Source organism: Takifugu flavidus, chromosome 12, assembly GCF_003711565.1.
Source record: "Takifugu flavidus isolate HTHZ2018 chromosome 12, ASM371156v2, whole genome shotgun sequence".
Lineage (NCBI taxonomy): Eukaryota > Metazoa > Chordata > Actinopteri > Tetraodontiformes > Tetraodontidae > Takifugu > Takifugu flavidus.
The window spans coordinates 12,142,497-12,169,070 of NC_079531.1; the positions used below are offsets into that span (position 1 = coordinate 12,142,497).

Here is a 26,574-nt window from a genome sequence, read left to right on the forward strand (position 1 = left end):
CAAGTTAGGTGATATATTGGTTTGAATAGTGTGGACGTGAGTAACAAAAAAGGTCAAATTCTTAAAAGACAAAATTGGCATTTATTGTAAACTACAGTTGAAGGCTGTTAAAAACCTGATTATAATAATATAATAACCCTTTGATAAGTGTAAAAAAAAGACATCTATTTTTAATGCAAATAAAAGTTGTCAGTGGGAAATGCTGACCGGTGACAGTAATGCTCAGCACATTCTGGTTGTGTGCAGCGCCCCCACGTGGAGATACATTAGTTCTGTTGCAAATAATACTGTTTCCCTTTCAGGGCCACTTTAGATTACTGCGTAAGCATAATGATTAAAATATACAAAATGATTTAAAAATAAAAATAGATTTTTGACCATGTAAGCACAGGACCAGACATTTCTATGGCAAACGGGGTTAAATAGTTCATCCACGTGACCACACAGGAAGCAGAAGTGCTGCACATAAATGCAAACAGGAAATATCGGTATTGGTCAATATTTCCTGAGTTACTTAAAAACACAAAATGTTCAGTACTGATATGAAAAAAATCCCACTCATCCGAGGAAACGGGAAAGATGTGTTTGCAATATCATGTTGATGATATAGATATGTCATGCAAAATAGAGTTTCATTCCACAGTGTCAAATGATCGGGAAGATCATGTCACAGTGTGCATGAGTCCAGAGGCAGGAGCCAGGCTGAAGTTGTTTCCTCCAGTGGTGCTCTTGGTTTCGTTAGAGATGCTCACTCTGCTGACCGGATCCTCATTGATGAAGCTAAATACGTTACGCATGGAGCGGTTCATGCTGTCCTTGAAGCCGCGGCCCAGACATGCATAGAGCAACGGGTTAAGGCAACTATTGAAATATGCCAGGCAGAGAGCTAGAACATGTGCAATATAGATGTGGGGGCTGTGGGGGGAGGCGAGAGGGACCACCAACAGAATGAAGTCCAGGATGTGCAGAGGGAGGAAGCACAGGAAGAAGCACATCACCATGGCAACAATGACCCTGAGCGTTTTCCTGGAGCGAGAGCGACCACGTGAGACCCCACGCTTCGCTATGTTGTACACCACCCAGTGGCACACTACAATCACCAGGAAAGGTAAGAAGAAGCCCACCAGAAAGCGGAAAGAAGTGATGAACCAGGCGCTCAACCGCGGGTAGGCAGCCAGACACTCTCGCTTGTCTTCACCTGCCTTGATTTCTCTGGTGTAGACAAACTGGGGAATGCTCCCAATCAAAGCCAGGCACCAGACAGCAACGCAGCCCCACGCAGCGTGGTTGGGTTGGCGGTGGTTTTGACACCAGATGGGTTTGCTGACCATCAGCCAGCGATCAATGCTGATCAGAACCAGCTGCAGGATGCTGCAGTACATCACCAGGTAGAACAGGCTTTTGACCAGGGTGCACGCCGTCGGGCCGAAATGCCAGTGGTTATCATAGGCCAGAGGGACCATGAGCAGAGGGAGGGAGAGGCAGCACAGGAGGTCAGCCAGCGCCAGGTTGAGGAACCAGATGGAGGTGACGCTACGTGGCATACAGAAGCCTGTCACCCAAATTACCATGGCATTCCCAGGAACCCCCACCACCACTACCAGTGCATAGAAGAAGAGAGCTGCGATCTGGGCCGGTTGCATCTCGGGAGTCAGATCGATCGGAAAGTCGGGCAATATATAGTCAGTCCCATTAATTTGAGAAAAGTCCATATAGTCCATGTCCATGGTGGTGTCCATGGCAGACAAGAACTGGAAAAAAAAGAATGAATAAAATAGAGGACAACATAGATGTGCACCATCATACCAGGATCCAGATCCAATTATGCTCCAAAAGACCATCTGCTAATGGAACTCCTCAATTTTGAGGAGTTTACCAGAGGATTGACAAATGGACATTAACAATGTTCATGTAGAACTGATGTCAGTTGTTGGTAATACATCACTCACAGGGCTAATGGAGCCTTTTAACCAGAGCAGCTGAAGGCAACAACTAAACTCTGGTGATAGTCTGGGGGTGAAACATCAAGAATGAAAGATAAGTCAGACTCACAGTTTCACTGGCTGATGTTGTTCCCATCGGGTGTGCAGGAAGTTTTGTCAGTCCTCCGCTTCCGTGTGTGTTTTATATAGTCAACCCTCCCCCCTCCCACCACCACCACCTCCAGCCCCACCCAGTTGTGCACAACATTTGCCTGATTTTTTTCTTTTTATCCAACATATCATCAGCTTGATTTTAAAGAAAACCCAGGTTCTTCACTGAGGTGCATTCAAGCTGATTTAACTGTGTCTGAACAATTTTTTTTATCTTTATTAACTTTATTTTTATCACTGAGGCGGTGAACCCACCCTGCCGGTACCTGAGACCCAGACAGGTTATTACCGCCTGATGAGGCCTTCTGTCTTTCCCACATAAACATGATTTATAAGCTGACCTGTCTCCTACAAACATGTGCCAATCCCACATTAACCATGGCTTCATATCTCAAGTCAAAAATAAATAAGAAGGAGCTCAAACTAAAGTCAGACCCTTCGTAATGTGAAAATCGTCCAGCAGGGTTGACTTTAAGCTTTGTTGAGACATCAAAGCAGTGTGGACATTTCAGACTAACACATATATATATTGTTTTTTATTTTTATATTCTTTTTTTGCATTTTTGTCATGTTGATGATTTAGTTCCATGTACATATTTTCACATTAGTATATTAATTTACATATTTATTGATTTATCGCATCCCATTTCTGTAAACAGACTGATTCAGATTTGAAAGTTGGAGTCTCAAACCTTAGACCAAGATTATGCAGTATTCCATCGCAAGATATATATCTTGTAACTTACCGTGACACTTAAATTTGGAATATTACAGGAATAAGACAGTAAATTTCAGTCAGACAAAAGACTTTATTAACAGTCATTTTACAGTCAGACTGACACAAGGGCTCTTCCACAATGAGTAAAACTACTCTTACACAACTGAAGAAACTGCTTTCTCTGACAAATTTGTCCAAAATTGTGACATATCAGCTGCAACCACAGAACATTTTAGCACGTAAGTTGAAAACTGGTCACACAATGACACATCTACTGGTGGATAAAGTGACATTTTAAAAATTGTGAAAATATTTGGTTATTGCTTATCACAGACATTTACAGAAAATCATCAACTCTAAGTTCAATAAAAACATTTTAATGTTCCTTGTTGAGCCCTTAAAATAGCTGGAAAAAGGGAAATGAAATTAAATCTTGCCTGAGAACATGATTCTGTCCCTGTGGTGATCCCACGTGTGCAACATCGTCAGTGTTGATTCTCGTCATCGTCACGTTTGTTTGCGCTCATCTGGGTCCACGTTGTTTTGTAGTGATGGTCCGCTTGTCATAAACAATGATAATCAGTTGAGGGCAGGAGCACTGCTCGGTGGAAGCGTGGGGGTGTCATCTCTAAATGCATCTGACTGCAGGTCTGGAAAAAAAAAATACAGTCTTCAGGACATTAACAGCATTCATAGTAGGTTCTGCTTGGATTTTATTAAACAGGTTCCACGTCTGTTGTCTCTGGGTTCTCCAGTATCCCCCCATGGTCCCAAATAATGCAGGTAAGGTAGCTAATTATTGCTTTTTTTAAATCTTAAACAGTAGTTTTAAAAGGTCCCATCACAAAATGAAAATGTGGAAGGAACACTGGAGAAATATGTTGACACTAAAATATGCTGACTCTGCTTCCAAAACTGAGAGAATCAGGGTTTTTTTCCGTCAAGTCCTTTCGCAAATAGAATATGCATCCAAATCCCAGCTGATCGTGTCACAGCCCTGCTGAAAGGAACGACAGAATTGCAGAGATCACGCAAGATGTTTTGTTATTGAGGTTGTGAAACTACATCACACTATTCGAACCTAAGGAACTGAGAAATAGGCGAGCTAAAGACACGCTCAAACCAAATTCAAAACCAACCAGGTCACCACATCCAGAGAGACAATGGCTTCTTTTGCACCCATCTATAAAGGAAGTAGTCACTCCAGGTGTCAACCATCATGGCTAATTAGCCACTTTCTGCATCCTGGGACCAAAACCTAAACAAGAAACAGTTCCTATGGCCTAGGAGCTGTCACAATCAGCATTTCTCAACATGTCTCATAACTGAGTGAAGAGAGCAGAAACAAGCCTCTAATTCACCCAACTCACCAATGAGCGTCAATCCCGGCTGCGGGGTCAGCAGAATCAACGTCTCCTCTCCGACCTCTTCTTCTTCCCCCCAGTCTGCTATATTGGCTGGCGGGATGCACTGCTCCAAGAACAGGTCCTCCTCGTCTTCCTCCATGTCCATAGTCTCGGGGGGCCAGCGCAGCTCTCCACTCTCCACTTCACTGAGCTCAGTGGGTTCCACAACGATTGAGGGTAGACGCTCTTTTTCTTGGCCGTGATCCAAGCTGTTCAGGGTGGCGTTGGGGCTCAGGACCACCTCTACAGGGTCAGGGAAAATCTGGAGGACCAATGTAAAGCTCAGACCAACACTTGTTTCAACATTCACCTGCACAATGTGTTGCTAATGAAAAAAAAAAGATAAAACTGGTGATGCAGCAGACCTGGAATGAGAACCTTTGCTCCTTTTCAGCATCCTCGCTGTTTAGGTTGTGCGCACTGGCCTCCATCTTCCTGCAGGGGGGAACAGAGACATCATAATATTCACCGTGAAGGAGCCAGCAGGAACCTAAAGCTGGGTCAGAAGCGTATTTTTAGCTGGTGAATCAGGATAGAGGAATATTTTTGCATTCTCAGCGTTATCATAAGCTTCTTTTTTTAACCTCAAGAGGCTTTTTCAGCCCGACGATCTGACTATTCCCAGCTGTTGCTGGATGAAATCACCTCACCTCCTGTTTGCTGGGATTTTACAATAGCTCAGAGATTTTCATCAGCTAAAAGTTGGTGGGAATTAAAGGTGCTCAGATTAGTGCAGAACTGCAATACTGCAGGATTTGATACCAAAATGGATTATGTCATCTGGGCCTTGTATTTCATTTGATAAGTGAGACATTGTCGTGCCATCAGGCTATAAGACTTCTAGAAGAGTGAAAGCCTTCAAAATACTATGTAAAAGGTTACTATGGAAACATCTGTGCTCTTTTCTTGACTGATCAGATCAAATCAAATGAAAGGGTGATTCATGTGTGACACTGAAGGTTAAAAATGCCTTGTGTGTATAGATAAATAGCAGAGATTTTTGTATTTTCCCAGGAACCAGTAGGTTCTTTCCCAAGTTGCCCATTCTCCAACTGCAGCTGTAGATGACCTGCAGAGATGTGTCTTTTGTTTCTTAGTGGGGCCTTTGAAGGTCATGGGAGGTACCAATTCTTCAGGTTATGGAGGAAATGAGGATTCTTGACATGACAGCCGTGATGCCACTGGACGAAGTCGGACATTTAGATGAACCTCCAGGAAATTAGTCAGAGATGAGACAGCGATGAGTCAAGTGACTAATTCAAAAGTCACTAAGTGTGACATTGGTCCTGTACTGTACGTGTTATGGGAAAGGTTGCGTTTACTGTCCTGGACAACCAGACCTTCTCATCTTGAGGTCTACTACTTTTATGAGGTGGCTGGTGCTGAAACTAGCAGAGGGGTCCGGTGTGAGCAAAGATGGAGGTCCTTTCATAGACAGGTTTGCTCTGTAGGTGAGGGGCTGTAGGGGTCGACACAGATCATTAGCAATGATGCATTTAATGTAGTTGCTTGTTTCTCATATCAATCAAAGCCTCAGGCCTCATCTGTGTGGTCTCCCTCAAAGCAGAGAAAGGATTAAAAAGACTGAAAATCCTCTTTTTATCCCTCTTCTCCTGCTCCTTATGCCTTTTACCACTGAGGCCCTCTCTCTGTTAGGTCCCAGTCAGAGTTTGTCACTCAGCTGGCCTGGCTTCATGACAGTCTGTTAAATCTTGCTCATACTGATGAAATTTCAGTTGAATGACAAATCTAATCCCCACTTTATCTGCTTTTAGATACTTTATTTTTGGTGTTTGGTTGGTACTTGTTTGCTAACAGCAGTTCACAAATATTGGAAATACTTCAGCCAATAGTTCATCTTTTTTACATGGTCAAATCAAACAACATCGCATTATTGGCCATGTAAAACTGAGCACATCTGATTTACCCATTAGCAATAAAATGCACTTAAATATGAAAGATAAATTTGCAGTCTCGTTCTGCAGAAGTAATTTCAAATTCAGTGGATCCGAACTGATCAGAACTGATTTATTTGCAGTTTATGTCTCCTCGCTGCCGCAAACTGTCATCACTCTCAGCCTGTGTTGATTACTGTGTTAATAAGTGAAATAATACTAATCCAGTTTGCAGCCCTGTCAGAATGAGGCCAGCTTGTTCTCCTGTAAACAGGATCAGCTTTGGGATGCTGGTATCTTTTTTGACCCACATTTGAGTTTGCACTAAACATCAATTTAATTTCTGATGTGATGCTGCTAAACGGTCTCATGCAGCTGTTTGTGAGCCACCTGCGATGGAAATTTTCACCAGCTATTATTATGAAGCAGCTTAAGCTCCATGTAATCCCCTTCATAGACACTCTGTAAACACCTGCATGTTTCAGCTCGGTCAACAGTCAGACAGGATGGCACTTTTACACACAGGACAGCAAAAAATAATCTAATTAAATGACTGTTTAAAACCAATCTGGGGGATGAAGTGTCTCTATCATGAGATTAGTATTTATGTGTTTCTTCAAACACATTATTATTGACAGTTTGATAAAATTTATATTTTTTTATCCAAAAAGGAAATTTTAAGTTCAGCAGTTTGCAGTCAAAGACCGATTGTTTTCCAGACAGTAACAAGTGTACAAGTGTTGTTTTAAAGGGTTAGTTGTTATTATCTTCGACGTTAGGATGAAAAAATGCTGGAGACACATCCCATTGCAGTGAGCTTCTGCTTTGTTACAGGTAGTTTGCAGGATTAGCAGAACTGGACTAATATACTGGTGCCACATAGATAAATGACCCAGTCCCCCTGTCAGCTGTCCTGTTCATTATTCTTAACCCTTTCAATTATGATGGGCTGAGCATTCATTCATACAGTTTCTTTGGTGTTGCTGTTTTAAATTCAAAAAATTTTACATTTATTCTGGTCTAGATTATCTGTATTAGAATGAAAACTCATAGAGTTGTGAACAGTTGTGTCAATATCATTCTGAGTGTCCATTTCTTTACATTGACTGAGAGCTTTTGCAATACTTTATTAGGATATTTAGCAAAACCAATTACTGGTAAGGTCAATAAAATATTTAAGGTTTGTAGTATAATATCAGACTAAATTGTTTAACTTAAGCTAAATCTTTGTGATTTTTAGTCACAGACATACTAGCTTCAGCTGCTGTTGAGGTAAATTTGCTAATGCAGCTTCACTTTTCACGCGTCATTGGTGCTGAATCCTTTCATACTCTTACCCTTCACCTGCAGTCAGGGAGACGTCTTCTCCATCTTTGCACAGCCTCCCACAACTGAGGCCTGCTTCTTCAGGTGAGGCATCAGAGGGTGCTTGAGGAGCAGGTGGAGGGAAGCAGCCCCCACAGCATTCCTCCTCCACCAAGCCTGGATCAAGCGAAGGAGGGTTCATTTTGCGGGGGGGGGTCCCGACCCCGCAGGTGTTCCAGAAATTGTGCAGATGATGAAGAGCTGGATGTGTGTCCTGTCTTAAAACAGCCACTCAAACCTGGCTGAAGTATCTCTGCGAGCCCGTCGTCTCCATGTAGTCCCTCATCACTCAGAGACAACTTCCTTTGTCACGTGTCTATCAATATCCCTCCCCATCCCGGCCCACCCCACTGCCAGGCTTTGGAGAGGAGCAGGATTAGCGTCTGTTTCGATTACAGAGGCTGTCCGGGTGACGTCAGCCAGGCTGGATGGTCCCCCTCCGCAGAGTTGGCAGCGTGGGTCGGCACTACGTCCCCACATGAACAACAATGGATGCATGAATCAAACCTGTTGATTAAACACACACTGATTCTGCATCTTTTCATTATTGGGTCATTGTCACCCCCTCCACCCAGTTTGCTGATAGACCCTCCTACCCTTTCCTTCCTCATGTCCAGTTGCTCCAATGTGGGATTTAGATTTGGACGACTCATGGAATTAGCCCAAGGATCAACAGCTCAGGGATGGGGAGGGGACAGATATATAACCGGCTCCAACTATTACTAAAGAGACTCAGGGTTGCAACCAGCAGCGTGTAATCCCCTCTGCAGGCTAAGTGAGGGAGTTATTTATGGAACGGGGTAGTAAAGGTACCATTTACATACCTGTTTCAACAGACACAGATCTTGTGACACTTCAATGAACTTCAAATCATAAATAGTTTTAACGTAATTTCAGCCTCCATCCATCTAATCATCTATGATGATTTGAGGCTTTTTCTGTTGTTTTTACAGAAAATAGTGTTCCAGCAGCGTGTCCAGCTCTGGACCACAGTGGTAGCAGCCTCAGCAGCGATGTTGACTCCTCTCACTGGTCACTTCCAACAGCTATATCCTCTGTAACCCTGGTTACACAGACTGGTAGGTGGATGGGTCAACTTGATGACAGGATAGAGAGGTTCTGATGGTACTGCTTGAATGCAGCTGAGCAGACACGATCCATGAGAAGCGGATTTTTTTATCACACTACCAGAGGTTCAAAACCAACACCAAAACCTGCAGAACTGTTGCTACAATCCAATCCAATGTGTACAAAAGAACAAAGAATGTGTTTGTTGTTGTGGAGCTATCCAATAGGAACGCCTGCATTTACAGACCTAACAACAGAGTATGTAAGGCGATTGTTTAAACTGGTTGAAGGCTAGGACTGGCCAGCATCCTTATGGTTCTGGGCATTACGTTGAAACTGTGGTCCACACTGACAAAAAAGGTTTTAAGAAGGACACGGAAAAGACAGGACAACCTTCATTCATTTCGCATTTTCCTCTGTCATTGCTTGAGTTCCTTTAATTGATGGGATTTGTGGAACTTGAATGACGGAAATGTGCCTCTGGCGTTATCAGCGAGCACAACCAGAAAACCTGGCTGCCTTTGTTCCGACTTGTCTGTCAAGCTGCACAGAAGCCACAATTTTAGAGCTATGTAGCAGGTCCAGAGTTCCGCTTTAGTCTCAGAGGTCGGGAACACCACAGGGTCCCTGAATTTCCCCCTTCGTTTCACAGAATACTGCGGCTGGAAGCATGGGGTGTTTCTGCAGCCGTGAAAGCCCCTCTGGTGAGCATGTTTATCTTTCAATTTATTTCAATTAGCACATCTTTGAAAAACAGTGTAACAACATACCAACGCTGATACCAAGGCAGGTTTTCACTTGTAATAACTATATAATAACCCTAAACTTTTAATCTTTTCAAATATAAATCATCTATTTATTTTGGTTAAATGTGAATTCTTTTTTTCTTTTTTTAAACTGTGAATCGGGTTATTGATTTTTCACATTTGTCACCGTTTTAGCGAAACCTGCAGAAGAAGAAGAGAAAAAGGGGCAGGTCATCCACCCTGATGTCCCAGCAAGTAAACCACACCAGAAGTGTAAATCCATCCATTCAGTCTAATAGCTGGTCTCTAATCAACTGTCCTCATCACTGCAGGGACACTAGTTGCCTTCACGGCCAAGCTGAACAGGGCCCACAGCACTCCCTACCACCGTGGCATCCTGAAGCTGGTGGATGTGCTGGTAAACGAAGGAGACGCCTATAGCCCTGACACAGGCATCTTCACATGCCCCCTGAAGGGACTTTACCACTTTGCCGTACACATGTCAGTGTGCGGACGGGCTCAGTGTGCCATATTCAAGAATGGAGAAAGTCTGGCTTCTGTGTATCACACCAGCCTTCCCAATGACTGCTGTCAGGTGGCCAGTATCAGCAGCACGGTGCTGCTGTCTGTGGGAGACCAGCTATGGGTCAACCTCTGGGGGCATGGGCGCCATGAAATAATTGCAACTGAGGATAATGATACTGTCTTTGTTGGCTTTTATGTGGGCTGATAGAGCAAATTTCATTCTCTGTGTATACAAATGTACACATGCTTTATTTTTTATTTAAAATGGAAGTTATTTTAGTTCAGTTGTGCTGCGTGGATCAACACCTAGACAGTATGTGATGACTAACATACGGACATGATCATAATGATGATTCAAAACAGACTGGAATAAACTTATTTTATGACAGTAATAAAAATGTTTGGGTTGTTTATAGTCATTATGGATGGATGGATGGATGGATGGATGGATGGATGGATGGATGGATGGATGGATGGATGGATGGATGGATGGATGGATGGATGGATGGATGGATGGATGGAGTGTCATTTGTTTCCTATAATAGCCCTTTTGTCTTGTTGCCATGATGCCAGAGTTGTGAAATGATTGCTGTGTGTATAATTACAGTGGAGGAGGAATCTGTGGAATTCATTTGCAGAATGTACAGTGTTGATAATGGTTCAGTCAAGACTCATGTTTCAATGAAAACCTGTTGGTACAGGCAGCACAACAGTTTCCACCTATGGATGTTTGAGTACTTCAGCTATTTTCATTATAGTTGTCTCACGTTGTCTTCTCTCCGTTTTGGTGGAGCCTGACTATTGCATTAAACTTGTTTAAGCAGTATTATTTTTATTTTCATATTAATTTCAACACAAAAAGATAATGTTTTATTATTCATTATACTAACATTATAACTGATGATTATAATGACCAATGTTCCAAGGGTAGAACAGAGAAGAAGTACTTATGTCAGCTCTGCAATCAGGAAGCCAACAAGAATCTGAAGAATCTTTCTGTTCATCTGTCAGAACAACCCCACTCCTCTGAATGACAAACACACACACACACACACACACACACACCACACACACACACACACACACACACACACACCACACACACACACACACACACACACACACACACACACACACACACACACCCTAATTCCAGAATTGCAGACACTGCAGACGTCCATGTTGTTGTTGCAGCTCGCTCCAACAGGTAAGCATGTCTGTTGCTCTGTTCGAATAAAGCAAAAGATTTGTGGCTTTATGAAGGTCTTGCAGGACAGAAAATGATTTTATCCACATTAATCAGATAGAAACATTGAAACTTCCACTGTTTCTGCTCACTGGTGAGTGTGAATGAGGTGGAAAATGTCTGCAGAGTTGAACATCTGACTTTTTCGAGGCCTTACTTTACATTCAGCAGGGAAAACATCTAAAAGCAACTGAAATGGTGACTCATGATTGAAGATCTTATTTTCCATTGCGGTTTATGGTCATTTAGTGTTTTTCCTGGTTGATGTTGTGGCTAAAGGTGATTGCATGTTTTAAAGCAAGTCACCTTTATAATGCTGTAATGTGGAAAATGTGCTGAATTTATTTCTCTTTATCCTGCCTCAGGTGATCTCCAGTCATGGCACAAGGTAAAGTTTGAACATTTACCCACTGAACACAATTTGCTTCTGAAATTTTTATTTGTTTCTATTTTAAGTATTAGTATTAGGTAGTATGTAACCCTGCTGAACTGTAAATACAAGGTGCATCAATATACATTGTACATCTTAAAATAATAATAATTCCAGAGTGTTGACCTGCACCAAGTCTGAAAATGTTAAAATGATACACTGATCAGCACAAATAATGAAAATGTTTGCTTTAACTGACTCACCACCCAGGTCGACCTGCAGCCTTTACAGCCAAGCTGAATGTTCACGACAGCTATCCAAAACACTCTGGAGTGCTCAAGTTTGGCAAAGTGGAGCTCAATGAGGGAAAAGGCTACAGTCCTGAAACAGGCATCTTCACCTGCCCCACCGATGGGCTTTATCTCTTCATGGTGCACATCACCGTTTATGGAGAGGGACAGAGTGTATTGGTGAAAAACGGAGAGAATGTGGCCTCTCTGCATCACACCAACCAACCAGATCAACTTAGCTACAACAGCAGTCAAGTGGCCACCATGAGCAGTGTGATCAAACTGGCAAGGAAAGATGAAGTTTGGGTGAATTTATGGGGTCAGGGGCGAAATGACATCTTTGCAACAGAAGATAATGACACTATCTTTACTGGGTTTTATTTACGCTAAAGCCATTATATTGTCAATTGTTTATCTCCATTGTCTCCTATAAATGTTATGTGTCACACATTCAGTAAAGTTTTGAGAAACATAATCAAATGAGTTTTCAGTTATTTCGAACTAAGAATGCAGTTGCACCATGAATGCTTGCAACATTTTAATCTGTTTGGTTGTATATTTAATACTTTCTAAATATATATATATATATATATATATATATATATATATATATATATATATATAGACTCAGTGAGCCTTCTGAATGTAGCTACATCACAATTTCATCAGAACAGTGTGACTGCACTACAGTGTATAAAAATCAGTTATTTGTTAATTTCAGTAAAGTGTGTGTTTATGCAAAGTCAATTCAGACAGATCTAAGGATCAGATCTTTTAAATATCTACATCGTAACTGTATTAATATACAATTTAGTTTAAAGTTAAGCTGCCAAAGGTTTAAAAAGTGAAATAATTTAAGGTGTTTATCTTCATTTTAAAAGGTCTTTTCTACACTCTTGCACAAAATGCAAATAGAAAAAAGACATTAGACTAATAGCAAATTAGGTTACGCCATCAACAGCGTAACCTAAAAGCTATTAGTCTAATATCTTTTTTTCTGTTTGACTGACGGCATAAACTCACGGGCCAATCAGATTAATTCTCTCTGTAGGGGGGCGGGTGTAGTGGTACGGCTTGTTTGAGCAGGACAAGACGGGGAACGTAGGTATTCAAGTTTTATCATACAGGTCGAACTATGACCCAAACATTTACTTATTTTGCTGTTGTCTTTCCTGTGAACCTCGCTGTTGTGGTTGCTCTCCTCTTCCTTACAGCGCCTCTTCTGTTTTGGTGAGTAAATACAGATCTAAGGTGCATATGCATTTATTTTGGTCCCTCTTTTAAGTCAAGAAGCCATAAATGTGATCTCATACCGAAGCTTCCACACACATCTGCAGTTGGCTTTAAATTCATCCTGATTGTGTGTGTGAAATTAGTGAATGTGTCTGGGGGCCTTAAGAATTTCGAGTTGTTTTTTAAAAGTTTATAGAGCACTATTTTTGCCTGTATAGATGTATTTAAAGGGTACTGGTTTAGACATGGTTTAGACAACCAATTTTGGTTTCTACCAAACAGGAAAGATGTGCAAAACACTGGTGTAACCAGATTTTGACTAGAAAGGCGCCCAGGATAGGACTGTGAGGGGCCCCACAAACCAGAGAAGGTGTCACCACAGAGACCGATGAGAAATGAACTGATCCAGAGCCACATCACTGACACCACATAGTGCTTTAAATTTTACCGGATGTTGAAAGACCTTTTAACAAATAACATTTGAACTTAAGTTGTTTGTGACGCACCCACTGGCAGCCCACATGAATCTGAAGAATGTGGCTCAGCAGCAGACATTTTTACGTGTTCATGTTTGATTTACTGTTGCGATTTTAGTCCACACATATGTTGAACTCAGTTGTTTTTATGGTTTTTTATTTTATTTTCTTCTTCACTCACATCATGTTCTCATGTTGCATCCTGAATTTAGACAAGCTGGGTTGCAAAATGAGGTGCAGATGAATAACTTTAGGCTGTTACTTCTCATCATTTTGACATTTGGAGTATTCTTTAGCAAAACTAAGAAAGTCATGGGCTGTTGTTCTTGTTTTTTCGGGGAGGGCGGGGTCGTTTTCTCTCTTAGATAGTAATCTGTCACTTGCCCCCATGACCTCATGTCAAAATCCCCTCAAAAGTTAAAAATCTTTTATCTTGCAGACCATCTTCATGTTAGAATAATACAGGATGTTGTTTTGGCAGGTCGAGCCATGAGTCTTGAACCAGGTCGTGGAGACAGTGTCAGCCCATCAGGTAAAATGCTAGAAAACTGTAGATTGAAAGAGTTTCACAAATCTGCTGGAGGCTTTTTCTCTTATTGCACAGCAGGGTGATAAATTGTATTTTTTTTAGCAGTGTGGGGGTAGATAATTGTCACTACTGTGTGGCTGTTCTCTACTAACACCTTTAACAATCAGATCTACAGCTAAGTGGATTTTCTTAAAGTTGAATCACCTTGTTTTTCATTTGTTTTTCAAATTTTTCATTTGTACAAATGAATAAAGATGATGCAGTCAAATATGATTTCTGTGACATTATTGCTGTTGCCCATTCTAGGGACTGTTGCCTTCACAGCCAAGCTGAATGCTTGTGACAGTTATCCCTCCCACTCAGGAGTGCTGAAGTTCGCAAATGTGCTGGTAAATGAGGGAGACGGCTACAGCGCAGACACAGGCTTATTCACCTGCCCCGTGGATGGCTTCTACTACTTCTCTGTGCATGCATCGGTGTATGGACGTGGTCAGTGTGCTATTTTCAAAAATAAGGAGAAGGTAGTATCTCTCTACCACACCACTCTCCCTGAGAAGTGTAGTCAGGTGGCAAGCATGAGCAGCGTGATCAAGCTCGCTAAAAAGGATATTGTTTCAGTGAACATCTGGGGGAGTGGAAGGAATGACATTTTTGCAACTGAAGATAATGATACTGTCTTTGCAGGTGTTCTTTTGGGCTGAGGGTGCCTGTTTAAGAATGACTGTGCTAAAACAGCCTTGCATAAGATAAAGTGAACCATGACTTTGGTCTTTTATTGTGCCTTACATGATGTATATCTACTATCACAGAAGTTATAATGCTCTTCATGGGGCAAATAAAATCACAGTTTAACATTTTTTTGGTTGGTTGTACTTTTTCTTCAAGCTCTATTGTCTTTTTCACAGGAAGAAATGTTGCAATATTGAACATTTGTAAGTAACATAACTGTATTCAAAACTAAGGAAAAACCTAAACGCTGCATTATAAGATTAATAATAAAGGATTTTATTCTTTATTTTATAAGTAAAATATTATGTAACCCATGACCAACAGGGGGCAGCAGTCTGCCTATGACGTACCTATTATTTGGTCTTCCCACCGCTAGTAGCGCTGTCTGCTATAACGACTCTGTACGCATGCGCAGACTAAACGAGTTGTTGAGCTGAAAGTGGCTGCTTATAGTTTGTGAAATTTATTCTTTTTCTAGCGTTAACTGTTATTATGGATTTAGAAACTGGAACATATGAACCAGGATTCGTCGGTATTCGGTTTTGTCAGGAATGGTGAGTCATAAAGCTGCAAATGCACATGTTTGAAAAGCAAATTAAGCTGGCTAACTAACTTGGATGCTAACTTAGGTGAACATTAAGGTGAATTAATCTTTTAAAAGGCAGACGTTCCAGATTCTAGTTTTATTTTTAAGTTGAAACATTCTGGCATCTGATCAATAAAGAGGCTTCTTTTGCAGTAACAACATGTTATACCCGAAAGAAGACAAGGAGAACCGTATCTTATTATACGCGGTAAGTGTTGAGTGACGCACATCTATGGCTTTAACTGTATCCAAGATCCAAGTTATCACTCCTGAATCTGTGATAGAATTCGACATCCTCAACCCAAATCCAACCAATCTCGTGGAAATTCTATTTCTGTGCGCTGTTTTAATTTTCCAGGTTAAAGGTGACTTGACCTGAGAGCTTTAAGAGGTTCTAGATTCAGTCAGTAGTAACAACTGTCTTTTTTTACAGTGCAGAAACTGTGACTACCAACAAGAGGCAGACAACAGTTGCATCTATGTCAACAAGATCACCCATGAGGTTGAGTAAGTACAAGATGTACATGATCATCTCATTAATTCCACACATGGAGCTGTGTTTGTATTGTAGCCACTATTGTCAAACTGAAATTAACGCTTCATTTACTTTTTCTTTTTTTTTAAATTGATAAAGTCAGTGAAACCTTCCAAAATATATCTCTAGTGCTAGCATGTTGTGCCCCATTTGTTTGGTCCAATCCGATTTTTGGTTGTTTTTTTTTCCTAGCGAGCTGACCCAAATAATTGCTGACGTGTCTCAGGATCCAACGCTACCAAGAACAGAGGATCACCCATGTCCCAAGTAAGTTTTGCCATCAGGAAGAAGTCTAAACTGTAATGTTAACATGCACAAAATGCACAACCTTTTTGGCTTATAGTTTTGTATTTAGGCTGTGGATGAAACAGAACAGCATGAAGAGATCCACATTCTGCTCTATATTGAATCAGCTCTACACTCCCTACTTTATTATTTACCAGTTATTTTGCTGTTATGGATGGATGGATGTGATGTTGCAATGGAAGACTCTTTTCACATTTGTCTTCTCAGATGTGGCCACAAGGAGGCGGTGTTCTTCCAGTCTCATAGTATGAAGGCTGAGGTAATCAGCGCTGTTTATTGCTTCACTGATTTTATTAATTAGCCTAAAAGGAAAGGCAAACTTTTAAAGTGGCGTTTTATCTGACAGGATGCGATGAGACTCTACTACGTTTGCACGGCACCCCACTGTGGACACAGATGGACGGAGTAACCGTGGACTTTTACATGTCTGCAGTGACGCTTCTGCAGTTCCTCTTATTCGTGTCCTGATTTGTAGGGTCAGACTCTGTCTTGTGAATGTAATCTGTTTTTTACCCTTTGTTTTATGTTGTTAGATTAAAAAATGAAGTTGTTTTTGAAAGGCTCTGTGTTTTTGTTCGATATCATAAAGGTTGTAATGACTAGACACACCTTTGACACCGCGGTCCCCTAAACCACTCTTTGGACCTTACCCTCAATCGTGTCCCACATGCTGATTCAGCATTTTCTTTTTCACATAATTTTTCAAAGCCAGTTTGGAGGAAGTCACAGCGGAATGTTTTCCACTGTTGATGTAACTTTCTTATATAATTCTGTATTTTCCACCTACCTGCTTAGTAAACATGGATTATTACTTGATGGCGTGGATGACAGGACAATTTGTGCAATAGTGACTGCAGACAAAAGAATGAGGAAGGTGTAATTCCCGTGACCACACCTGCAGAAGCCAAATAAAAGCAGTGCACTGAAGGTGACAGGTGATTTATCAGAACATCATGGACTGCACAGGTAAGGCAGCCTCAAAAGCAGCTTTTAGTGAGAACACAAGGCTAAGAGAACATGTTTGGCCTCTTTTTCAGTGGTTTCGAGGGCTCAATGGGGAGCAGCTCCTCCAAAGAGCAGGGAGAACCTGACGGGCCCTGCTCAGAAAGTCGTCATCCACCACACGGCTCTGCCAAAGTGCTCCGGCCTGAGCGGGTGCAGAGATCTCCTCCTGAGCATTCAGAGGTTTCACATGAATGATCGGAACTTTGATGACATTGGATACAAGTGAGTAGCTACAAGACTCCACTTTCATCCTGTAGATTCTATTCCTCCATGTATCACTTCATGAACATTTTGGGATTCAAAATTTTCTGGAATTTAAAGTCTAAACTTAACTTTTTGTTTTAATATTAAAATAACTCAACAGTGACAGTGAACAAAAACAGTTACTGGTTGCCTTATTTGAACGTGCAAAATAATTCTTTAAATCTCCATTAAGTCAAAAGCTCACACAAGGGATGCATATTCATGTGAAACTTTTCAGTTTTCTTGTTGGGTTCGATGGTACGGTGTTCGAGGGCCGTGGATGGGGAGTGGTCGGAGCGCATGCCAAAGGCTTCAATAATGAATCACTGGGGATCGCCTTCATGGGCAACTTCAACAGTACATTTCCTCATTCACTCTTTTCTTTTATGCATTTACTCAGTCCATTTTGCCATCGTGCCAACGTTAATTTTTGTTTTCAGACGACACCCCAAGCTCGGAGGCAGTGTTGTCGGTCAGGCAGCTGCTGCACTCCGGAGTCTCTCAAGGCTTCTTATGCCCAGATTTTGCACTGATGGGACACAGAGACCTGAGTGCCACAGAATGTCCAGGAGCCAATCTTTATGCTGCCCTACCAAAACTGAAACTGCGTCCATAGAGAGAAGGGATCTGAACCAATAGATGGTTAAATCCTGACGGCATGATGAATAAACTCAGTTTTTAAGGAATGCAACTGATTTGGTGTAATGCTAAAGAACATTACTAAGTGTTGTTATGAAGGATTTCTTTTGTTCTACCCTCCTTGAGTCACATTATCAAGAATTTATTTTAAAAAAATTTTACAACCAATCTTTGATCGTCTCTCATAAAAAAGCCGCTGGACATGCAAACAACATGAGTCATAAAATGAAATTAGATATGAAAACAGGAAAAATCCACGGAGATTATGTGTGTAGAGGCAACAATGCATGCTTTCTGCACCACTCCAAGCCTCCCTAACAAGTGCTTGCTTGTCCAGCTCAGGGATTATAGAGGTCCATATCAGATGAACTGAGGGGAGGTTAAAGTGGCTGTATATACGTATGCAGTTTCTGTTCCTTAAATCAACCACCATTTATTGTCTATAAAAGTAAGAATGAAAGTGAGAGCCTGTAAGCACATGTCAATATTGTAATATTATTCTAATGTTTCAACTAAGCCGTCTGCTTCTAGTTCACTTTCCTACAACAACGTAGGTTAGAAAAATAAAACTTTATTTGGTTTCCCTTCACTTTTATGATGGTTTCATGTCCCCATAAGTGTAAAATTAATGCAGTTTCTTGTCTGCTGCATAATCACTGAACTGAACAGACTAAACATATTTAGCGATTGAATATTTATTGTTTAAATGCAAAAAGGGGGAAGAATAGAAATCTAATGTGGCAAGAGTTATCTTGGCTTTAACTAATCTAAAACCAAAAATAATAATTATGAATACAGGAAATGTTCATAGCAAGTATCTTAAAATTCTAATGTGCATTGTTGAAATTTAAAAGCCATTTGTAGAAAGATCATCATGGTAACAGAATGTGTTTCTTTTTAAGCTATTTTAGTATCAATAGTAAGACTTTTACAAATAGTTAATATGTGTAACTGAATTCATTGTTGCCTCTACACACAATCTCCGTGGATTTTTCCTGTTTTCATATCTAATTTTATTTGATGACTCATGTTGTTTGCAAGTCTCCCTATATGTTATAATAATTAAACAAAATATCCCAGTAAAAGTGTAAATAGTAACACGTTTGTGTTTTAATTGTCATGAGGTGTGTTAACAGCTTCATGTAGATGCTCGATGGCTCTTTTGCTCATTTCCCTTTTTTTTTTAATACATTTTGTCCATAGGAGGACGAGTTTATTTATTTATTTATTAGTACTTTATTGAGGATCAATAAAGTATTCTTGAATCTTGAGTTGAAGTGACGAGCTAAATTGTTAAGACGTGGTCCGATCAGTAATCAGATGATTGAAGGCTCTAATGTGTGTTTGTGAATTTAGACGCTTGCTGATGAAAACGGGAGACGCTAAATGTTCGGCTTGATGAAAACTTTCAGGGTTTTTAACTCGGCTGTTCTTGAAAAAGGAGCCAAACAGAGGCTAAGACGCGTGCTGTAGTTGACGGAAGTGATGTCACCGAAGCCAACGAGTTCAATGTTTAATGATCAGTCAGGTTGATCAGTCAGGCTGATCAATCAGGCTGATCAGTCAGGCTGATCAATCAGGCTGATCAGTCAGGTGTACAGTATTTAAGTGCAGCGGGAGAGGATGCTGATGCTTCTGTGGTCGTTCTTTTAAACGTGTCGATGTTAATCAAACATTGTTGCATTTTTATCTTATTGCTAACGCAATGGAGAAGTCTGATCAAAACTAAATGATCAAAATTTGTCAATGAACAACATAAAGTAATAATTGGATTTGGATTGTCCTTTTCCTCTTTTACAATGGTTTATAAACTAGTGTTCTGAATTGTGTTTTTAATTTGTCAACAAATATTTAAAGTAAAACGGTTGTAATATTTAGTTATGACCCTATACATGTTTATCTACGTTAACTCACTGGTATAAGAAGAAACGCGCTTCGTTGTTTCTTTTAGATATATTCAATTTTCCAAATGTTCACCTCTTAAATAAACTGACAAGGTTAAAGTTGTGCACGACTCCGATGCTTGAGGCAGTTACTTGAGTCCTCAGACCCTGTGAACATGCGCACACGCAGCGGCGTGCCTGTTGGTCCTGGGCGCTTTTCCCTCCTCATCACTTTGAATCAGCGCATCTTGGTGCTTTCACTGACGCGTTGTGCTCCCATCGCCGGGCTCCTTTGAGGATTTTAACTTTTCTTTAACAAAATGCAGCATCTGGGTCATTCGGAGCGGCTTTTCCACAAGTCTCCCTTCAGCATCAACAGCCTGCTGTTGAGGCGAGAGGGAATGCTGCAGGAGGAGAGCCACTGTCCTTCCTCTTCTCAGAACCTGCGCTCCGCTCATCCGGAGAAAGTCAGCCAGGAGGGGAATCCACAGCACCGCGCTAAAGTAGAAACGCGGCTGGATTTAAGTGTCAGTAAACGAGAATGCAAGAATTCGGGAGCAGCCGATGAGGGTGTTAAAGTCGAAAAACCTCCTTTTAGTTATAACGCGCTCATCATGATGGCGATCCGCCAGAGTCCGGAACGACGGCTTACACTCAATGGCATCTATGAATTTATCATGAACAACTTTCCATACTATCGACAGAACAGGCAAGGATGGCAAAACTCCATCAGGCACAACCTGAGCCTTAATAAGTGTTTCGTAAAAGTACCGCGTCACTACGACGACCCGGGCAAAGGGAACTACTGGATGCTGGACCCCTGCAGCGAGGATGTCTTCATTGGCGGCACATCGGGGAAACTCCGACGCAGGGCTGCTGCTGCCTCCAGAGCGAAGCTTGCGCTAAAAAGGGGAGCAGGTCGTCTGATGCCCTCCAGCGCGTCGACTGGGGTCGCTTTGGCTTCTGGTGGTCCTTTTTACTGGCCGATGCCGCCGTTGCTGCCTCTCCAAACACCAGTGCGCACACACATTGCCGGAGGAACTTATGTGGGCACGCACCACCGCTTGCCCAGCTACACCAGCTCGCTTGTTTCCCAGCGTTCTTGCTTGAGTACCGCGGGTCCGGCGGACGCAAACCGCATCGTGCAGGCGCGTCAGGAAATGTCTTACATTGGAGTTAGTTGCGCACAGTCCCGTCGGCACCAGATTAGCGCTGCGTTCTCTGTTCCTCCATGTTCCATGCCGCTTTCGGAGCCGTGCTCCTTCAACGTGATCTCCGGGCAGGCCAGCTACTTTTACTCCCACCAAATACCTTCTACTGCAGCCTTTAGCCCGAGCCCAGAAGAGGTCAGCAATTCCAGGTCCTGTCTGGGACAGTTCCTCTCACAGAAGCCGTACGCAGACGCCCGAGGATGCTTTAACGATTTTCCAAGTTACTGCCAAGTTAGTTCGAGTCCTCCTTTGACTTAGAATAAAGACAATTAGTTGTCGGCACAATAAAGCTGAATCATTTAGACCAATAAATCATTTGTGGGTGCATATTAAATTCTTGGAATATACCAGAAATTTAAAAAAATGTAAAAAAAAAAAAAAAAAAAAGACAAAAGACAAAAAAAAAACATTCAACGATCCATTTGACAACAAATCATTGTTGCTCTTTTTCGTATTACGTATAGGTGTGTAGGTGTTTATTTACACGCACATTTACAAGAAAATAAACGCAATATGTGGCATTTAATTGAAGACTATTCACAGAAGTTACAGTCGTACAAAAAACTGCATAATTCTTGTTCTTCCTCCCCAATAGACCATTTTATATGATTTATAACAAACTTTTGAAAACTATGAAAATATAGAATTAATGCAAAAAAGAAATGTGTGTGAACTTTTTACCAGTCTGAAAAGCAAGTTTAAATTATCTCTGATACAAAGGACAGGCAATTTAAAACTTTATAGAATTATTTCTTTGTAAATTATTTCTTCCTTTTGTGTAAAATAAAATGTCAAACCACTATTATGCACAATACAGCAAAAATACCAGTTTCTGGTGGTAATTTCTAACAATTGCTTTGTGTGTTCAGTTCCAACATGTTGCTGTTGATGGTCCTCACCTGCCTTTATTATTAGATACTTTGTCCTACGCAGTGAAGAGTTTTTATGAAAGCTGAAACATTCCATGCTGATTGTTTGTTATCATGCTCTATTTTTGATTTAAAGATCAAGAGTTCAAGTGTGCACCTGCAGCTGTGTTGGGGAGAGATCGTGTTGAAACAGGGCAGTGATGTAATTCCAGCAGGCATTTCCAGCCTGATCTCATTGAGTTGTCTTGACTTTAGCTGACACCCTCACCTTTTCAACTTTCTCTCACCTTCCCAGATAGGAAATTAAAAAGGAAAATACATGCAGGATGATACCGATTAGAGCAAATCTGGACAAGTTTCAGACAAAGACGCTTTATACTACTGACCAAAGACCACTACTTTGCTGAGCCGTTACAGTTTGGATCAGGTCGCTTCACTGTTGGCAAAACTGCAGTCTGGATAAACAACATGTATTTCTGTGCATGGTTAGATTTCAGTATTATAATAGCACAGAGATCACATGTGATTCAAAGGTGCACAGGTATTGAGAAACGGGCCAAAGGTTTGTTGCTGTCACTGTAAAAACTCTTTGCTTTTACTTTTTTAAACAGGGTTCCAGATCCCTTTGGTGGCCCAGAAAGCTGATCCCTTTTTGATTTAGTCTCAGTTTAACTGGGGTTATTGCTGTTCTGTGATGATGAGGCGATGAAGATGGATTCACGGCCCATTGGAGTCTTTAATCCTGCTGCATTCACAAGCTTTTCCACTAAAATACAGTAACAGCACATGTTGTCTGGTAGCACATAGATGAGAGACATGTCATAGATAATACTTCTACATAAAATATGTTTGTTTTTATTGTTAAACCCTGATTTATATTTTATTTTTCTCAACTGAAAGGTGTAGCTCTTGATAACTCACCATGAGCACAGAAGCAAATGTCTCTGTCTAGATATATTTTAAATAAACATATGAAGGATGGATACATGTCTCCATTTGAATAATATGACAGTGTCTGCCTGAAAGTTCTGTATCTGAAAAGTGTTTGGTATATTTTCTTTTCAAAATAATGACTTAAAGATTTCTGGCAGCCTGATTTCAACCCTTTAAGATGTATAGGCTATGTCTCATCAAATGTAGGTCTTAATCCTGACTGAGCTCATTTTACAGGCCTGTCATTCCCCAGTCTAAGTCTTCTGGCAGAGCTTCATAAAGATAAAGCACTCATCTGAAAATCAATCCCTCACACTCGCTTCTCCCAGCAGCACACAGGTTTCCATTATCTGGAGCAAGTGGCTTCGGCAGGTAGATCTGCCACCCTTAGAAATAAGGTGGGTGGGTAGGGGGGCCCCAGGCGTCTCCCTGTCTCTTGCCAGAAAGTCAATCTGTCAGTGTTTCAATGCTCCTGTGGAGATTATCTGACCAACATCTCTTTTTCTTTCCCGTCTCACACCCTTTCCCCTTAGTTCGTATATGTTTAACAGAACAAAGCTGGCGCTGTTTGGTTGGGCGATGTCACCTGACTGCTCGAACATCTCCAAATCTGACAGAACTGAAAGAACTCAAATAATCTACTATACCACCACTGCTGGTAGCACCTGAAGCACCTACAGATTTGAGAGAGATTAATGAGACTATGTGATGTCCTCTACACAGTCAGTAATCTACATGAATAAATTAAATAATATATTGAACGTTTTTGGTATATAAAACTGAGTATGCTTCCCATAGAAGTTTGTTTGGGGCTTTTGTTGTTGTTTTTAAAGGCAAATTATGAGGGCAGAAAGGACAGATTTTTTACCCCCCAGTACCCAAAATCATTTTTCAGGGACCTAAATCCTAGCTATATGATGACCATTCAGATGCATGAATGTTGTAGATGATGTACAATGGTTTCAAGAAAATAAAGCACTGACCATAAACAGGCGTTATCTTTTAAAGTCACACAGTTCACACGAGCAATCAAAGAAGCTTTTAGGTTTTAGCATTGTCATTAAAAAACCGGTATATCACTCGTAAAATGTAAATTTAAAACAACAAATATTTAAATTGTACTTCCCCTTCCTATTGGAATCTTGAAAACTATTCTATCTCCACCATAATCGTGTTTGTACGTATTTACCAACTTTTATTCAAGCTTTTACTTGTAAAGCAAAGATTTTAGTGACCAGGAAGTTATTTCTCGACCCGGGAGGAAGTGTGATAGTTCACCCGGAAGTAGTTTGGTCCACGCGAGAAGCCCTTCGTAAAGAAGACACGACACGAATCTGTTAAATATAACTGAATCTTTATACAGCCATGTAAGTATCTACGGCAGTCAGTCATGCTTGCTGTTTTTAGTTAACGACATATAAATACAGTTATAACTTAGCTTTTGGATGTTTGTGTTTCAGGATTGTAAAAAGTCAACAATGCTAGTAATTGAACGAAGGCGGGTTAACGCAGACAAACCTTTTGTTCGACTTATCTACAGTAGATACCTGAACGCTGATTTTTAAAAAATATTTATATTGTTGATGGTAGTAAGAAACACATTTTAAAACTTGTTTTGTGTTAAATCGAGGAGTTTTGGTTCAGATGTCACTCTATTACACTGGTGCAGTTAAGCTAGTTAGCTAAATGCTAACAGCGAAGCGTTAAATGGTGCTAGATGATTTACCATGCTTTTAAAAACCAATATTGTTTTACTTTGCAGTGAAAGTAAAATATCATTAATTGTTTATTGAAACTACCTGCAGCAACAATATATCACGTTTTAAATTAACGGGTCTCCTCTTTGTCCTCATTAGGCGGTAGTTTAAATTGCATTAAAATTAAATTAATAAAAAACACATGCATAGGAAGGACAATCCTAATTTGAAAATTTTGTCCCCATTGCCTGGGTCATTCTTACTACTACACTAGAAATATGTGCAGATTATATTCTTTGAAATCCCATCTCAGTTTATTCCTTACTGTCTTCCCAACATATATGTAATAAATAATTGCTAAATTCGTTTGTTGTTTGTTCATGTTTTATTTTCCAGGAGTCTCTTAACAAAGCCCAAGTCAGAGATGAGCCCAGAGGAGCTCCAGAAACGAGAGGAAGAGGAGTTCAACACTGGTCCTCTGTCTGTGCTCACACAGTCGGTCAAAAACAACACGCAGGTCTTGATTAACTGCCGCAACAACAAAAAGCTCCTCGGAAGAGTCAAAGCTTTTGACAGGTATACCAAGGCTGTGTTTGACTGCAGCTTTATACAATACCTTTATAGCCTTTTTATCCATAAATTAAGATGTGTGCTTTTCCACTTTCCAATAAAAACAGCAATAATAAATCCTGATTTCACAAAAGATGTGGTATTTCACCTTGTTCCTGAGAATAGATACAATAACTTAATAGAAATCATTGACTTCTTGTTTTACTTCCAGTTGTAGATGTGAGATATTTCTGCAAAGAAACATTTGCAGAGGATCATAGTGTAATATCTGATTTACAGTGAGATGGAATGATACTGATGTCACTGCAGTACCAGAAATCTACAAATATATGAAGTCTTTGGCCAAATATAATTTATAGTCTAATGAATTGTGATTTTTAGGCAATTCTGTATTTTATCTAAAAAAATTTTGATTTTCAGGCACTGTAACATGGTCTTGGAGAATGTGAAGGAGATGTGGACAGAGGTTCCAAAGAGCGGGAAGGGGAAGAAGAAGTCTAAGCCTGTAAACAAGGATCGCTATATTTCTAAAATGTTCCTGCGAGGTGACTCTGTCATCATCGTGCTGAGAAATCCTCTGATCACAGGAAAATGAACTCTTTAGAAGCTGTGCTTGGGGAGTCTTGGAGCCTTTCTCACATATTTTTTTTATGTCTATGTTCTTTTCATCTGATTTAAAGTGAGTGATAGTTTGACTCTCAATCACTGGATCGCAGAAACCTTTCAGAATTTTTCATTTTAGTAATAAATTTGATCACCAAATTAAAATTTTGTGGGTTTTTTTCTCTTAAAATTGAATGTAAGTTCTACTGTCTCTCCTCCAACAATCATCATTCCCCCATAAACTAAAGATTTAGAAGTTTGCGGTAGCACCAAAGTGGTCTAATCTGTGTTCTGCTTAGCTCCCGCTCATCTATGTCTCAGTGAAGTATCGGGATTATTGTGAAAAGACACTTTTGTTCCTCTCTATAACTCCTGCTCGTGCTGCTGTCGCCCTTTTCACCCTCCACTGGCAGCATCTTGGGTGTCGGGCTTGATTTCAGTGAGCAGCACTTGATCTGTGACAAACTGCCATTTAAAGGCCTGGTGCATTATTGATGAGACCAGATGTGCTGACTGTCACTTCACACCCTCTCTCCTCCTCCTCAGCCCTTCTTCTCTGTTGCTGGCCCCTCCTGACCACTTTGTTAATTCTTCTAAGAGCTTTAACAGCTTGTCTCACTTTCCTCCCCTGACAGTTGGCAACCCGCCTCTCCTTGTGATTCAGATTTAATGATTTTAATTAACAGCATTGACAACAACATTTGCCTGATGACTCCTGCGTCCACCAAGATTTTGGCATAATTGAACCTGCTATTATTCTGTGCTAAAAACCCTTTTCGCTTGAAGTGTTGGAGTGAGTCTTTCA

At 40.8% G+C, this 26,574-nt stretch overlaps 9 protein-coding genes across 9 annotated transcripts; 7 read left to right on the top strand and 2 right to left on the bottom strand.

Moving 5' to 3' along the window:
* Positions 1–58: 58 nt before the first annotated feature.
* On the bottom strand, positions 59–2,143 carry c5ar1 (complement C5a receptor 1). Its single transcript, XM_057048598.1, has 2 exons — positions 2,053–2,143; positions 59–1,751 (listed from the first exon to the last, which is right to left on the bottom strand). The coding sequence occupies exons 1-2, from the start codon at positions 2,077–2,079 to the stop codon at positions 663–665; spliced, it is 1,116 nt and encodes a 371-aa protein (XP_056904578.1). The 5' UTR covers positions 2,080–2,143; the 3' UTR covers positions 59–662.
* Positions 2,144–2,882: 739 nt separating this feature from the next.
* On the bottom strand, positions 2,883–7,831 carry lbhl (LBH regulator of WNT signaling pathway, like). Its single transcript, XM_057050379.1, has 4 exons — positions 7,450–7,831; positions 4,583–4,652; positions 4,182–4,479; positions 2,883–3,461 (listed from the first exon to the last, which is right to left on the bottom strand). Exons 1-4 carry the CDS (start codon positions 7,617–7,619, stop codon positions 3,391–3,393), a joined length of 609 nt encoding a protein of 202 aa, XP_056906359.1. The 5' UTR covers positions 7,620–7,831; the 3' UTR covers positions 2,883–3,390.
* On the top strand, positions 3,456–10,639 carry LOC130535383 (adiponectin-like). Its single transcript, XM_057050380.1, has 4 exons — positions 3,456–3,594; positions 9,198–9,249; positions 9,487–9,546; positions 9,624–10,639. Exons 1-4 carry the CDS (start codon positions 3,589–3,591, stop codon positions 10,019–10,021), a joined length of 516 nt encoding a protein of 171 aa, XP_056906360.1. The 5' UTR covers positions 3,456–3,588; the 3' UTR covers positions 10,022–10,639.
* Positions 10,640–10,912: 273 nt separating this feature from the next.
* Positions 10,913–12,202, top strand: LOC130535067 (complement C1q and tumor necrosis factor-related protein 9-like). The gene is made up of 3 exons (XM_057049890.1): positions 10,913–11,023; positions 11,428–11,450; positions 11,703–12,202. Exons 2-3 carry the CDS (start codon positions 11,441–11,443, stop codon positions 12,110–12,112), a joined length of 420 nt encoding a protein of 139 aa, XP_056905870.1. The 5' UTR covers positions 10,913–11,023; positions 11,428–11,440; the 3' UTR covers positions 12,113–12,202.
* Positions 12,203–12,802: 600 nt separating this feature from the next.
* LOC130535071 (complement C1q and tumor necrosis factor-related protein 9B-like) lies at positions 12,803–14,817 on the top strand. The gene is made up of 3 exons (XM_057049895.1): positions 12,803–12,952; positions 13,913–13,963; positions 14,267–14,817. The coding sequence occupies exons 2-3, from the start codon at positions 13,921–13,923 to the stop codon at positions 14,659–14,661; spliced, it is 438 nt and encodes a 145-aa protein (XP_056905875.1). The 5' UTR covers positions 12,803–12,952; positions 13,913–13,920; the 3' UTR covers positions 14,662–14,817.
* A 248-nt stretch (positions 14,818–15,065) lies between these two features.
* Positions 15,066–16,675, top strand: polr2i (RNA polymerase II subunit I). Its single transcript, XM_057049896.1, has 6 exons — positions 15,066–15,243; positions 15,429–15,483; positions 15,709–15,782; positions 16,003–16,077; positions 16,324–16,375; positions 16,463–16,675. Exons 1-6 carry the CDS (start codon positions 15,182–15,184, stop codon positions 16,523–16,525), a joined length of 381 nt encoding a protein of 126 aa, XP_056905876.1. The 5' UTR covers positions 15,066–15,181; the 3' UTR covers positions 16,526–16,675.
* Positions 16,676–16,820: 145 nt separating this feature from the next.
* Positions 16,821–18,050, top strand: pglyrp5 (peptidoglycan recognition protein 5). The gene is made up of 4 exons (XM_057049894.1): positions 16,821–17,082; positions 17,154–17,343; positions 17,603–17,721; positions 17,805–18,050. Exons 1-4 carry the CDS (start codon positions 17,070–17,072, stop codon positions 17,978–17,980), a joined length of 498 nt encoding a protein of 165 aa, XP_056905874.1. The 5' UTR covers positions 16,821–17,069; the 3' UTR covers positions 17,981–18,050.
* Positions 18,051–18,742: 692 nt separating this feature from the next.
* foxg1c (forkhead box G1c) lies at positions 18,743–22,569 on the top strand. Its single transcript, XM_057049892.1, has one exon. It carries the CDS (start codon positions 20,207–20,209, stop codon positions 21,353–21,355), a length of 1,149 nt encoding a protein of 382 aa, XP_056905872.1. The 5' UTR covers positions 18,743–20,206; the 3' UTR covers positions 21,356–22,569.
* Positions 22,570–24,114: 1,545 nt separating this feature from the next.
* snrpd2 (small nuclear ribonucleoprotein D2 polypeptide) lies at positions 24,115–25,934 on the top strand. The gene is made up of 3 exons (XM_057049897.1): positions 24,115–24,266; positions 24,993–25,172; positions 25,587–25,934. Coding segments are annotated over exons 1-3 (357 nt in total). The 5' UTR covers positions 24,115–24,264; the 3' UTR covers positions 25,762–25,934.
* Positions 25,935–26,574: the final 640 nt, after the last annotated feature.